Source organism: Ailuropoda melanoleuca, chromosome 15 (genome assembly GCF_002007445.2).
Source record: "Ailuropoda melanoleuca isolate Jingjing chromosome 15, ASM200744v2, whole genome shotgun sequence".
Classification (NCBI taxonomy): domain Eukaryota; kingdom Metazoa; phylum Chordata; class Mammalia; order Carnivora; family Ursidae; genus Ailuropoda; species Ailuropoda melanoleuca.
In genome coordinates, this window is record NC_048232.1 from 73,447,425 (window position 1) to 73,461,499 (window position 14,075).

Here is a 14,075-nt window from a genome sequence, read left to right on the forward strand (position 1 = left end):
AGACTTTCCTGGGTGCAAGCGGTGAGGGCACACAGGGTAAAGGATGCCTGCCACCACCCTGTCACCCTTCAATGCTCTAGACCAGAGGTGATGCCATAGTCAGAAGGCTGACAAGAGAGATCTGAGGCTCAAGTCCAACGGTTAGCTGTGAGCCGACTGTCAGTGGCCCAGAGCTCTGAACTTGTCCTCTGTCTGATGTGTCAGTCACTCCAAATCAATATGTCAGCATCATTCCTGCAGCCCATGGTCATTCTGGCCAGTGAGAGTGACCGGCCCACCATATTGCCTTCTTGGAACTGGGGCCAGTCCTGGAGCCTTGGGACTACACCCTAGGCAGACTGACTTCCTGGGAGGATCTAGTTGACCCCATACAAGGGGCTCTTCCCGAACAGAAGGGCCCATTCTCATCCCTGCGGTCAGGAACTGGGCAGTGACTGACAAAGCTGTGAGGTGCTTCTGGCAACTAGAGCCCATAGGACTAGTTTCAGCTTGGGCTGCCCTGCTTGGATGACACGGCTGATCCTGGCTAGTCCCAGGTACCTGAGGGAGACTTAGAAATAAAATTTGAGGAATTCACTCTAAGGATGGGTCAACTTTTTTGTATGTATTAAGGGTCAGACAGTAAATACTTTAGGCTTTGCAGGCTATATGGTCTCTTTCATAGCTACTCAATTCTGCTGATGTAGAGGGAAAGCAGCCAGACACAGTATGTAAACAAATGGGCATGGCTGCCTTCTAATAAAACTTTATTTATAAAAACAGGCACTGACTTGGATGTGGCCTGCTGGCCAGGTTCCCAACCACTGCATGTGGCAGGGGGCCCAGGGCAGGGGCTTCACTTGCCTCGGTCTAATGACGGTAATAGTGGGACTACAGGATCAAATGGTAAGTGTGTCTGTAATTTTGATAGATATGGGCCAGATTCCCCTCTACAGAGCTGATATCAATTTATCATGGTAAATTTATCATTTACCACCAGCAATATTGTCTGTTTCCTTACAGCCTTGCCAAGAGAATGTTTTGTTAGATTTTGAATTTTTGTCAATTTGATAGGTGAGAAATGATATCTCGGTGTGATTTTTTTTTTTAAGATTAATTATTTGAGAGAGAGAGCAGGAGGCAAGGCAGAGGGAGAGAATCCTCAAGCAGACTCCACACTGAGCGTGGAGCCCGACCTGGGGCTCCAACCCAGGAGCCTGAGATCATGACCTGAGCAGAAATCGAGTTGGTCAACCAGCTGAGCCACCCAGGCGCCCCTCAGTATGATTTTAATTAGCATTTCTTTTAGTTTGATATTGAGCATCTATTTGGTTTAATGAATTATGTCTTTGGCTATTTTACTATTGGATTGTTGGTCTCTTTCTTCCTGGTTTATAGAAGCTCCTTATACATGAAGGAGATTAGCCTTAGCATGTATTCTGTGGTTGTTTGATACGGTGGTCTACACGCGTCCATCAGGTTAAGTGGCTGACAGCGTTGTTCAAACGTTTGCGATACCTCATAGTGGTTCGAGCGGAGCTGTCCAGCAGGCCTGTGGACATACAGGTCTGGAACTCAGGTGGGGTCCTGGGCGGGAGGAATACATTTGGGAATAATCGCTACAGGTGGCATTTGAAACAGTGAGGTGGGTGTGGTCACCTAGAAAGGGTAGATAGAGAAGAGGTCATCAAAACTGAGCTGCAGGCCATTCCAAAATGGAGAGACTGAGGGGGGTCCCCAGCAAGGCAGAGGTGGGGCTTTCAGGGATGCAGAATAGCAAGCAAAAGGCAGAGGTTTTTTTCTTTTTTTTTTTTTGGAAGCTAAGTGAAGAAAGCATTTCGAGGAGGAAGGAGACCTTCCAATACTTGCAGAGAGTAAGGTGAGAATTCTTACTGAGAACTGATCACTGGCTTTGACATCACGGAGACTCTTGGTGACCTTGACAGGTGTACTTTCAGTACAGTGTTAAGACAGAGGCCTGATCTCCAGAGAGGGAAATGATTAGAGAAATACAGTGGGCTGCTGGGCAGTGGGGGCTGACTTGATGCCTGAGGTTATGAATTCAAAGATCTGTCCGAGCAGGCCTGTGTCTTTCGTGAGCCGGATTCAACTGCTCCAGCGTTGGAAAGGCAGGGGCTGTGTTTAACCAGAGCTGTCCGGCGAGTTTGAAGGAGGCAGTTCAAGAAGCGTGGACTGATGGAGCCAGGAATCTGAAAATGAGAAAAGTGCTCAACAGTGAAAAAGTGGTAAAGCAATGGTTTGGAGGTGGAGGTCTGGTCAGAGCCTGGTTTATTATACTCATCAATACAACAAATGCCCATAGATCACTCCAGTCTCTTCTAGGTGAGTTCTACACGGCGTGATGTCCACCTAGCTTATCAAGAAGTACAACAAGGCTGTATTTCTTACATTTTATTCTTATTTGAGTTTACAACAATGCAAAGATAGCAGATGCCCATTATAAATGGGTGTATGATACCACAGATACACTATAAGGCAAGGAAGCCCAATTACTGAAAGACTTCTTAAAATGTACTTCATTTGGCTACGTCACTGATAGCGTATGATGTGGAACTTTTGATATCTCCCAGAAGAGACATTACCATAAGTTTCCATTTTATCAGCTTCTAAACTTTGTTTTTTAAAGGAAAAAAAAAAAGGTTAATGAGCAAGAATAAAAATATGTTTTTAAAAAGATGATCTCTATATAAATACAGTGTCTGATAAATTAGTGAAAGGAAGAAGTTTGGAGAGGGGTTTTTATGTTGTATAAATATAAATACTGTCAATTTACATTCTATAAGACTGATAATAAATTATTTCATGGGTAAATATGTCATCTTATTCATTGCATACTGATGTAAAGGCTTTCAGAGAATCAGTAAAAAAAATTTTTTTAAGGAATCTACATCCCTTTGATAAATTAATTGAGCTAATTGGTAACTGATTTTTCCATGTCTTTATCTTTCTCTACAACACGCCTTTTAGACATTTTGTTGCTGTAACCAAGGTTGGGTAGCAAAAGAGAAAGGAGACAGAACTCAGATCAGCCATGCCAATTACTTACTAGCATCTACGGAAAATGTTAAATCAGGGAAGGTGGAGGCCACTAAATGTTCAATGAAGTCAGGCATTATTCTCTATTCTGAAGTCTTCCTTTATGTGTTTTCCTTGATCTTAGGAACATGAATAATTTAGAGTTGGCTATATTTACCGTTCAGTTGGATGAGATGGAGGTTTCCCTGTCTGAACCCGAAGAGATGTAGCAATATTCTATTCTACTTAACAAAATCCTGATACTCCAGCCTTCTTCCTGTCAGTTAATTAGTTAGGTACTCTTGGTACCCCTGGGGGTCACAGAAAGAGTAACTGGCCCCCGGAGACCCAGATTTCAGTCACGATTTGGGCACTTCACACCCAGGCAACGTTAGAAGGGTAACTTCTCTGCGTTTCAGTTTCTTCTGCTCCAAAATACAGATAAGACCATCTCCCTGATGTACTTCACGGGTACTGTTGTGAGCACCATACAATAGAGTGTATTTGAGTGTGTTTCAGAATACGTAATGCACTGAAGATGGTGGTACATGCTTTAAAAATGTAGTTTTCTGGGCACTTTTTTAGGTTATAAATCAAGATAGAAATCTATCGGCAAATAGAAATGCTTATGAATCATACAGCCCAAATGTAAATAAGTAATTTACAAATGCTTTACAATAAAATCAAAGAAATTATTTATGGATGTTTTTAAATTAAAAAAATCTTTGCTGCTAAATATTCATTGACTTAATCATTCATTCTTTCTTTTAAAAGAATGTTCACTATTTGACATTATAACTCTCCAAAGGAGAAAGTCTATAATTAGTTCGGTTCTCTGCCTTGGAAGATTCATTATAAGGCAGAAGAGTGGAATAATTAAAGTCTTAAAATAAGCAAAAATATAGAACTCTATACCACAGTCCCCTTATTTTAGAGAGTGTAAGAGGAACACTTCCCCCAATATGTTTATAAACAATGTACTATTTATATAATGTTAACACTTACACAACTTAAACCGTAATGATCAATGTTAATGTACATTTTTCCCCTTACCATTTCAATTACTAGATATCTGATTATCTTGAGAGATTCTACTGCATTTTTTTCAATGAACCATACATGATATAAAAATGCTTACCTACTGAATAACTAAAGCGTTGGTCAGGTTTTGGAATACGGGTCAGAGTTTTAGAAAAATATATAGGAAACACAGCAGTGTATATGATAGAGTCCCATGTAGAAATTAGCCTGTGCAAATAGGTGATATGTACAGACATGACCAATCATTGAAGTAACCCACCAACTTCTCTTAAAATGGCAAGCCTAAAAGTTCCAATAGACTTCTTCAAAAGAGCAAATGAATCACTTGCTCATTTGAAATCTTATAATATAAACATGGTGATATTAAATGGTAGTTTTTTTTCATAAGAAAAAACTATTCATTATAATACAGGTAATAAATAGTAAACTCTGGAGAGTAGCAAAATCTGTGGACCAAAGGACAAAAGCATATCAATAAAATGTGTTTAAGAATAACTACATAGGGGCGCCTGGGTGGCTCAGTCGTTAAGCGTCTGCCTTTGGCTCAGGGCGTGATCCCAGAGTCCTGGGATCGAGCCCCACATCGGGCTCCTCCGCTGGGAGCCCGCTTCTTCCTCTCCCACTCCCCTTGCTTGTGTTCCCTCTCTCGCTGGCTGTCTCCCTCTGTCAAATAAATAAATAAAATCTTTAAAAAAAAGAATAACTACATAATGCTAATATTTCAATAGCACTATGATCTTTGCTATCAATAATCCAAGATTTAGTTCTCCATCCAACACTTCTCTCTCTCTCCCTTCTGTTTTCTCTTTCTCTCTCTCTCTTTCACACACACACACACACACACACACACACACACACACACACACACAATTTCTCACACCATCTTGTCCCTACAAATGCAGCCCCATTTATCTTCTGGTTTTTACTGTTCAGTCTTCTAAAAAGATCAAAATTCTTTCAATAAATCAATGATCAAAAATGACCCACTGCTTTCTTTAAAGATCTCTCGAGGTCATTCTGGGTTTGAAGAGAAGCCTGCCAAGACCTTACAGAGCTGAAATTAAATTTGCATCGGAACAGCGAAACGTAAGTTTATCTCATGCTCAACAGAAAACATTCAGGTCAGGTTGGGAGCTAGTAACTGATCATTTATCCTCAGGTAGCAGAGAGGTGGGCACAGTTAAAACGATTAAAGACTTGGTTTTGGTCCCTTTCATTTTATAGTAGGATTTGCAGGACAATACAGCTGTGAGACAAGACAGGCTAAAGCAGAACGTGGTTTCCTTGAACCTGGCCTTGTAAGCTAAACACTAATAAAGTACATTTCCGCTACCTCAGTGGGTTTTAAATCACTCACTGTAAACATCCCATATTCTTTCCTAGTTAACTTCAGAGCTTGAGCTTGTGGCTACATCTATGTCAAATTACCGTTTGTTCTACGAAAAGCAGCACAAATACCGTTCACTCTGGTTTAACACAAATTCCTTAAAAAAATGTTAAGGCCATTTAATTGAATCAGGGCCAACAAGATTACCCTGGTAGAAGTCAAACTACTGATTTAAGATTTTTGAAGAAGAGTCGTAAGTGGTTGTCCTGTGTTTTCCTCCGTGAGATTTTGAGAACAGCTTGTAGGATTTATTAGTCTCCAACGTCCCCATCTCGATCTCCGATAAGCCAAAGAAAATGAAAACTTAAGGCCAACAGAGCTGTCCCAAGCAGGTCACCCAATGCCGTCAGATAGGGGATGGAGAAGCTATCCGGGTCCTTTCCTTTCCTCCAGAAGTGATGGACCATCCAGTCAGCAATCCAGAGCAAGGTAAACACCTAGAAAACACCAGAGATTACTGCTGTGGCTTGGACGTTCCTAGCCCAGTAAACATAAGGCCCACTGGCCCTAAATCTACTCCACTGCTTTCTGAAAGGAAGAGCATGTGTCGAAGTCAAGAATCACGCTTGAAAAGAACTATTTAACTGGCAGGAACCTTTGTTTTTCACCAGAAAAAACGCTATGTATCCCTGCAATCAATAACATTTTTCTTCAACTTTTCACATATACCGTCTCATTTTCTTCAAGCTTCCCCCAAATCCCAATCAGCCTTATATCTAACAGTATCATTCAGCTGCCAAACCACGGTTTGTTCCAACTTCCTTCTATATAAGCCTGTGAAGAAGGAAGACATATAAAGGAGGAAATAAAAATTACAATAAGGAGTAACATTCTCCTATCGCAGGTATATCAAATGAAAATAGATGGGGAGCCGACCACTCACTTACTAATTATAAGGTGGCCTGTCAGGGGAAACGTTCAGTCAACGGTTAAGAACAATAACCAGAAGGGAGGTGCAACGAGGAATGATTTGTCTCCACAGCTGCGCGGATACAGATATGGACTGAAATGTTTTAAAGGGCGATTCAAATACTAAGATGATAGGTTTGGGTATTTTCGAGGCTATCAGGAATATGAAGACCATCGTAATGCTCTGAATTTGGGAATCAGTTAAGCATTTTTTTCTTTGAATGTTTAGAGGCGGAGGAGCCTCTGATTTCCAAACTCCTTTAGCATTAAAAAGGCATTTGGGATTAGAGAGGCCAATGTTCTCTGGTTTTGGACAACTTGGCAAGAACAGCAGTGTGGCTGTGAGCACTTCTCCATCACTCACTCCCTGACTGCAGGCAAGTCACTTAACCTTTCACATTCTGTTTATCCGAGTGAACGTTAGAGATAGTAATGGCACCGACCTTCATGAGAATGTTGTGAAGATAAAATAATAGACTCAATCATCAGCCGCTGGCACACAATAAGCTTTCACCAGATGTCTGCTACTAGAAGATCTTAAGAGCGTCACTGCTGTGCCAGTTTGGGCCCTCCCAGAAGTGGGGACACTTGGTGTGTGCAGGAGGAAGCCAACCCCCGTCCAGAGTCTACATCAAGGGGTGTTACCTTTGGCTGTTCTGACATGTTGGCCATGGAGGTGAGGTGCCTGCTGTGACTTCTAAACTTCTGTGTGCTGTGGTTTAGCTCTGACACCTTCCCCAGAGAGGAGACTGGCTTGACTAAACAGAGAGACATGTACCCATCCTAAAGGAGTGAGCTTTAGATGTCTTTGGACATCTATGAGAGAGAGAGAGAGAGAGACTGTGTTTTAAGCCCCATTTTCTTTTGCATGAGATTGTTTCTTCTTTAGTGTTTCCCCGGCAAAGACTGTTTTGGGATCACAGAAAGTTCCATCAGGACAACCTGCGTTATGTGTGGAGAAAGCATGGTAAGATATGGATCTGATTTCCATTTATCATCTGTATGACTTTGGGTAAGCTTCTTCCCACTTTGAGCCTAAATGTTTCATTTGAAGAAAACCCAAAAGGGCCTCACGTCTGCCCCACTGACTCTGAGATAAGTAATAAGAGCCTCGGTCTGGGGGCAGGCAGAGAAAGGTGAGAAAGCAGCACGAACTCAGGTTACATCAATAAAAGTGTAACGCACAGACCAAGAAAGACAGTCATCCACTGGGCCCTCAATGGGCCAGGCCCCATCTGGGCAGCGTGTTCTGTTCCGGATGCCTTATTTCCATAGGAACTCGGTCCCCCCTGCGTCTTCACTGTCTAGCAAAGTGACCGGCTCATAAGGCAGGCACTCACTATTTGACAGAATCCATGAGAATCAGTGGGACACAAAGAGTATCCCATGAGAACAAGGACTGTTTGTCCTGGGCAGGGAGGGCAGGAGATGGAAACTTAAGAAGGTTACGGTGTCAGGAGACATTGGTCTATAATACGCAGCTTCAGAGGGTAGTTTTAGGCTGTAGGAGAAAAGTTATTAAAAGAACTGTTTTCAAAAAAAACAATTTGGGCTGCCTATAAATAGAACAAGTTCTGCAATAAACTCTATATTTCTGGAGTATATGGAGGTTCAATAAAGAAATGTGCTGATGAGTGAGTAATGTACACAGGAGGAAACAACAGTTTTGAAGAGAATAAGGTAGCTAATTTCTATGGGATTGGCAAGAAATAGAAATAAATCTGTATTGTATGTGTATTATTACATATTCACAGAGGATAAGTTCATACGTATTTATACGCATAAATTTATGTAATGTATATCTATCATACGTACGTGATATGTATACAATTTACAAATTCCTTGTTTAACATCTGCATTGAATGAATTAGACTCATCTAGAACAGGAGTTGGCAAACTACAGCCCATGGGCCAAATTCAACCTGCTGCCTGTTTTTATAACTAAAATTTTATTGGAACTCCACTCTACCCATTCATTTACTTCCTGTCTATTTAGTCTATAATTTAGCTCACAACATTCTCATGAAATAGGCACTCTTATTATCCCCAATGTTCATTTGGAGCAATCAAGTCAGAGAGGTTAGGTGACCTGCTTGGCACTACAATGACAGAACCACGTAGCCATGACACACCATATGGTCCACAAAACCCAAGATATTTAGTCTCTGGCCCTTTACAGAAAAAGGTGTGCTGACCCCCTACTCAGGAGACAAATGCTTATTCATACGGAAAGAAATAAAATAGCATCCATACCTCATATTGTAGAATAAATTCTAGGTAAGACTAAAGTATAAAAAGCAATACTTGAGAAGTTTTTTAAGAGAGTATCTCATGGCCCTGACGTAGGGAATGATTTGATAAGTAAAATGCATAAAATATTAGTTTATAAACCATATTAAAGATTTCCGTGGTTCAATAAACACGGTAAATAAAGTTAGAAGTCATGCCCCAGGCTTGGGAAAAAAGGCTCTGCATTGTATATAAATGACAAAGAATTAGTATTCAGAATATTTACAGAGAAAATAGAGAATTCCTACAGTCCGTAAGAAAAAGAAACAACCCAATAGAATAGAAAAGGAAATCGAAAGTGTTAATAAACATATGAAAAAATGTTCAAGCTCACTAATAATACGGGAATGCAAATTAAACCACACATAAACTCCATTTCATACCCATCTAAGTGGCAAAAATCAATTTTTAAGCAACAGTAATAGCGAACATTGTTTTTAAAAATGGCCTGTTACAGACACATGCGGTGTTCAAAGAGGTTCACATGAACTGATTTAATCCTCAAAATACCTCTAGAATATGCTATGGACTATTATTATCCCTTTGACATAAAAGGACACGAAGGCCTATGCGAAGTGTAGGAAGCCTGCCAGAAATCACAGAGAGATCACACAGCTCGTGGGTGGAGACGGGCGCCAACCCATTTTCTAGGTCTAACGCTAAAGCCCCGTTATTAAGCATCAGTGCAGCACACTGTTTCGGTACAAAGAACTGTGCACTGGCAACTGAAGTGTGAACTGGCACAATTACTCTGCAGACCAACTCGGCAGTCTCTGTTAGATTTGAACACAGCATCTCCTCAATTCAGCAATTCCACGTAGAAACACGATTTTTTTTTCCTTTTTCTTCTGCAACATGGGTAAAAGGATAAAACTGTTCATGGCCGAAGGAGACTGGCCTGGGGGCTTTACTGATCCTGGTCCCAGGTGGCCACCCCAAGGACTGAGAGGACCAGTATCTTGGGGTACTTGCAGAAGTTCTGCTGGGAAACTCCGACATGCATGCTCCCAGAAATGCATAAGAACGTTCACTGCACTGCTGTCATCAAAGTCCAAAGTTGGAGATAACCTCAAAAGGCTCTTGACAAAGGAAGGAGTAAATTAACTCTTAGGTCGCACAACTGAACAGTACAGAGAAGCTAAAATGAATGAAAAAGAGCTCCATGGATCAACAGGAGTATGTCTCAAAAGCATACGGTGGAATGCAAAAAGCAGTAGGAGACTACGTAAAGTATGATTCCAATAAGGCTTATACATATGAAAAGCAATACAATATGTTAGTTATAGACTCATTCCGTAGCAGTCGTAGAGAAACATGCTTGGCAGCGGTACATACCAATTTAGACAAGCGCTCGGGAGGGAATCAAATGAGACAAGGAAGGGATACACAGGAGGCACCAGCCATACCCATGATGCATTTTTATTGATCATTTTGAAGTAGTTGGTTAAATAACTTGTTAAGGGTTGATAAAGCTGGGTAGTAAATACAAGGCTATTTTATTTCTTATAACTTCCTGTATATTTGTATTTTATAATTTAAAACATGTGAGCAGCCAGGGCAGTGGTAGGTCACTGACCAGGGCTGCCTAAGGTACCTCTTAGAACACCTACCTGCCCCAGGGGACACCCCAGCGAGGAGGTCAGTGTGCCCTGTCGAGTCCGTGAAAGGTTCAGATCTTTAGTGCCAAGTGGTGCTAGGGCTAACGCCAAAGGGGTATTTAAGTGCCTGTGTGTGGAGTGAGCAAACATCTAATTCTTTCATTATTCTTGCAACTGTCCTCCCCAGCTGGGAAAATAGAGACGTTTTCTGGAGAAGCCGAAGGGGCCAGTCTCAGGACTCAAAAATACTAGAAACTATGAAGTTTGAAGAATGAGGATTAATCGGAAGTCTGCACAGTTAACAACGGGATTCCTTTAGACCCTTGCTTTGTTTCAAGAACAGTGGCGGGCAGGAGTATAACCCCCCAGAGAGGACATCAGATGTTCAAATTCAGAGGGCTCCCAGTGAAGTGTCTGACGCCCCGATCCTCCGATAGGAGAGTGCTCAGTCAACAGCCTTCTCTACTCCAAGCTACCCACACTCTCCACGCCTCAGTCTCCTCCCCGTAAAATAGAGGAAATAATCCCTATCTCATAATGAAATAGTGCAGAAGACTTACAACAGTACCCGCCACAAAGAAAGAACATAATAAATATTTGCTATGATTAAAAAAGATAGGGGCACCTGGGTGGCTCAGTCAGTTAGGCGGCTGCCTTCGGCTCAGGTCATGATCCCAGGGTTCTGGGATCGAGCCCTGTGTTGGGTTCCCTGCTCAGTGGGGAGTCTGCTTCTCCTCTGCCCTCCCCCCCTTGTGCTCTCTCTCCCCTCTTCTCTCAAAATAAATAAACAGTTCCTATATGAAAGAATAAGAACTTGACTTTCCCAACAGCAGCATTGGGAGACAAGGAAGCAACACCTTCAAAATCCTGAGAGAAAGGTATTTCCAATCCATAATCCTGTGCCCAGTCAATTTATCACCCAAGTGTTGAGGGTAAACTAAAGCATTTTAAGACATGCATGCACTCAGGAAGTTTTCTCCCAAGTTCTCTTTCTTTGGAACTTTCTTGAAAATGTGTTGATGCGAAATGAGGGGAGAACCGAGAGAGAAGGAACAGAAATAGGGAAATAGAAGAGCCAACTGAAGAGAGCAGTGAGGGAAGAAGGCTCTGGGATGAGAGCCATGCGGTGGGCTGGGGAGCCAGAGCCTAGACACAGCAGGCGGATGGAGAGTGCTGGAAATGAGGTCTCCATGATCAAGGCAAATGGAAAATTATCTGATACAACAGAGTTTGAGGGCAAAAAATTAAGCATAGATGTGTGACAGCTGTGATGGAGCACTTGGGAAAAAATTAAGGATTGGTTTATAGGAAACTATGTCAGTGAAAAAATAGGGCAATTATCTCCAGAAAAAAACCAGACAGAGAGAAAAAGAAAGAAAGTATTAAAAAGAAAGAAAATATAATTATAATGCATGACTTGGCTCTGTGATAAATGATATTTACAGTCATAGACTAGAAACAATCTTATTCATTAAATAAAAATTGAGCCTTCCTATAGTAGGAGAATGAAAGTTGGGGAAATAAGGCATGGGGTAAGATGGCTAGATCCTCATTTATCGTAACCAACGGTCCACAATTAATTTCTTAAGAAAGCAAAATTAGCAATCCAAGCACAACACAGAGATAAAATACCAGAAGAAGTGGCTACAGTTGCTCTGGAGGACAAATACTATTTAGTTTCTTACACACACACATAAAAGAACTTTTTAAAACATATAAATAACATATCTTTTTTCAATATGTGACCCACGAATGAGCTTTGAAATCAATTTGATGTAACTGGTCTTTAAAAAATGAAACAGAATAAAATAGAATATAAACGGGGTTAGAATAGAAAGTATTAGGATGCTAATAAGGATATTTCATACAACTTTTGTTTCAGCTATGAAATTACATGTATTTATATGTAAACAAAATATAGAAATATGTGTGCATTAGTTTCAGTATAAACATTTTTCTTTTTTAGAGAAGGGAGGGTAGAGGGAGAGAGAATCTTAAGCAGGCTCCATGACCAGTGTGGAGCCTGACATGGGGCTCCCTAGATCTCATGACCCTGAGATCATGACCTGAGCTGACATCAAGAGTGGGATGCTTAACTGACTGAGCCACCCAGGCACCCCTAAACATATTTCTTACTGAGCGTTGTGGTCAAAAACATTTGAAAGCTACTGATCTAACATGTACATCTGACATGTTAGATTCCAGGGATCCCACATGGAAATCTCTGGAAGGAGAAAACGGTGTCATCTTTCTATTTGATCTCTTGACCTCTAGCAAAACACTTACCCATGATAAGCCTGAAACAAATGTGCGTTGCTGAACGGACTCTATCACTAAATGGCCGTTACTGTCAATGAGTGAATAAACCCTCAAGTCCTCCTCATCTTCACAATGATATAGCATCACCTACCTCATGGGTGGGTTGCAGCAACTAAATAATGTATGTAAAGGGTTAAGCAAGTCTCTGTACACAGTCAGTACTCAATAAATATTAATGCCATCCTCATTGTTCATCAGTTATTATGCTGAATCTATGATCTTTATTTAAAAGGTTATTGGGGGACGCCTGGATGGCTCAGATGGTTGAGTGGCTGGCTCTTGGCTTTGGTTCAGATCATGACCTCAGGGTCCTGGGATGGAGCCCCATGTGGAGCTCTGTGCTCAACGGGGAGTCCACTTGCGATTCTCCTTCTCCCTCTGTCCCTATGCCCCACTCATGCATTCTTTCTCTCTTTTTAAAATAAATCTTCTAAAAAAAATTAAAGGTATGAATGAAATGAAGAAAGAATGAAATGGAAGTATGAACACTGGTTTCTAACACTAACCAATGTGACTCTTCTCTCTGATCCTCAGTTCAGGCTTCTTTAAAATAGATAAAATTACGTCTTCATAGTCTGTTCTAGCTCTGAAGTACAAAGGTAAGAAATTTCTTGTCATGAACTATGTAGCGATTGCTTGCCTCACTCTTACGTATCTTCTCCCACCGCCTCCCACAGTCTTACTCCATTAATTGGATTTAAGTTCCCTTCCCATGCAATTTCTTTTTAAAGGTATTAGGATGACTCAAAGTTCACTCAGGTTTCAACTATTAATTTTTTTTTTGCAAGTTAACAAAGGATTTCAGTGTTTTCTTGGAATTCAGTGTATAATGAATTATTAAAATCGCAATAAATATCAGATACTTCCTCATGCAACATGTTTTATTTTTTTTTAAAAATTAATGATTATTTAAGGAATGCATGCTTTTCACTGCAAAAACACATCGGAATCAAACCAAGGGTAGACTGTTTTTACATTGTCTGTTTGTTTTTTATGAAACATGCATAAATTCTTTAGGTAAATATACCTTCTGAAAAGGCAACTTTGTAGCCTGTGCTGCATGTTCTAGATGTATTGCTTGGAATTTAAACAAATATCCAAAGTACAAAAATATATATTTGCTTTGGACGATACTGATTCTCTCAGCCAGCTCCTTCTTTGAGCTAGGATCAACATTCTCATGTCCTAGCACCCCCTTGTGCCCCGAATGCCAGTAATGGCCTTGTGTACTGTGTAAAGAAAGACGGTTCTTTGGGGAAGGAGGGCCTAGAAATATGATGCAAATAAACACCGGGAGCAGCAAATTAGTACAGTTCTTCCAAACCCCTAACTTACAAAGGCTGAATTTATTTCCCCTATAAAAATATGCTTCCCTAATCCAGTTTCCAGACTAGAAACCCTACTCATTAAAAGCGAAGATATAAATGTTTGCTCAGAAGAATTTAGGATTATCAGTCAACAGGAATTCAATCTACTCCTGATATTTAAGTAAAAGCAACTTTTCTTTGGTCTAGTTT

General features: G+C 40.9%; 1 protein-coding gene across 2 annotated transcripts in view; it reads right to left on the reverse strand.

Moving 5' to 3' along the window:
- Nucleotides 1-1,548: 1,548 nt before the first annotated feature.
- The window catches only part of SLC41A2 (solute carrier family 41 member 2), a 102,186-nt gene continuing 89,659 nt past the window's right edge, over nucleotides 1,549-14,075 (reverse strand). The window contains exon 11 of one of the 2 annotated variants that reach the window (XM_034643826.1): nucleotides 1,549-2,189. In XM_034643826.1, the coding sequence (XP_034499717.1) occupies nucleotides 2,034-2,189 (156 nt within the window). In that variant the 3' untranslated portion in view covers nucleotides 1,549-2,033. Of the gene's footprint in view, nucleotides 2,190-2,298; nucleotides 5,881-14,075 lie in introns of those variants that run through there. The other variant, XM_011220058.3, reaches the window with a different exon arrangement.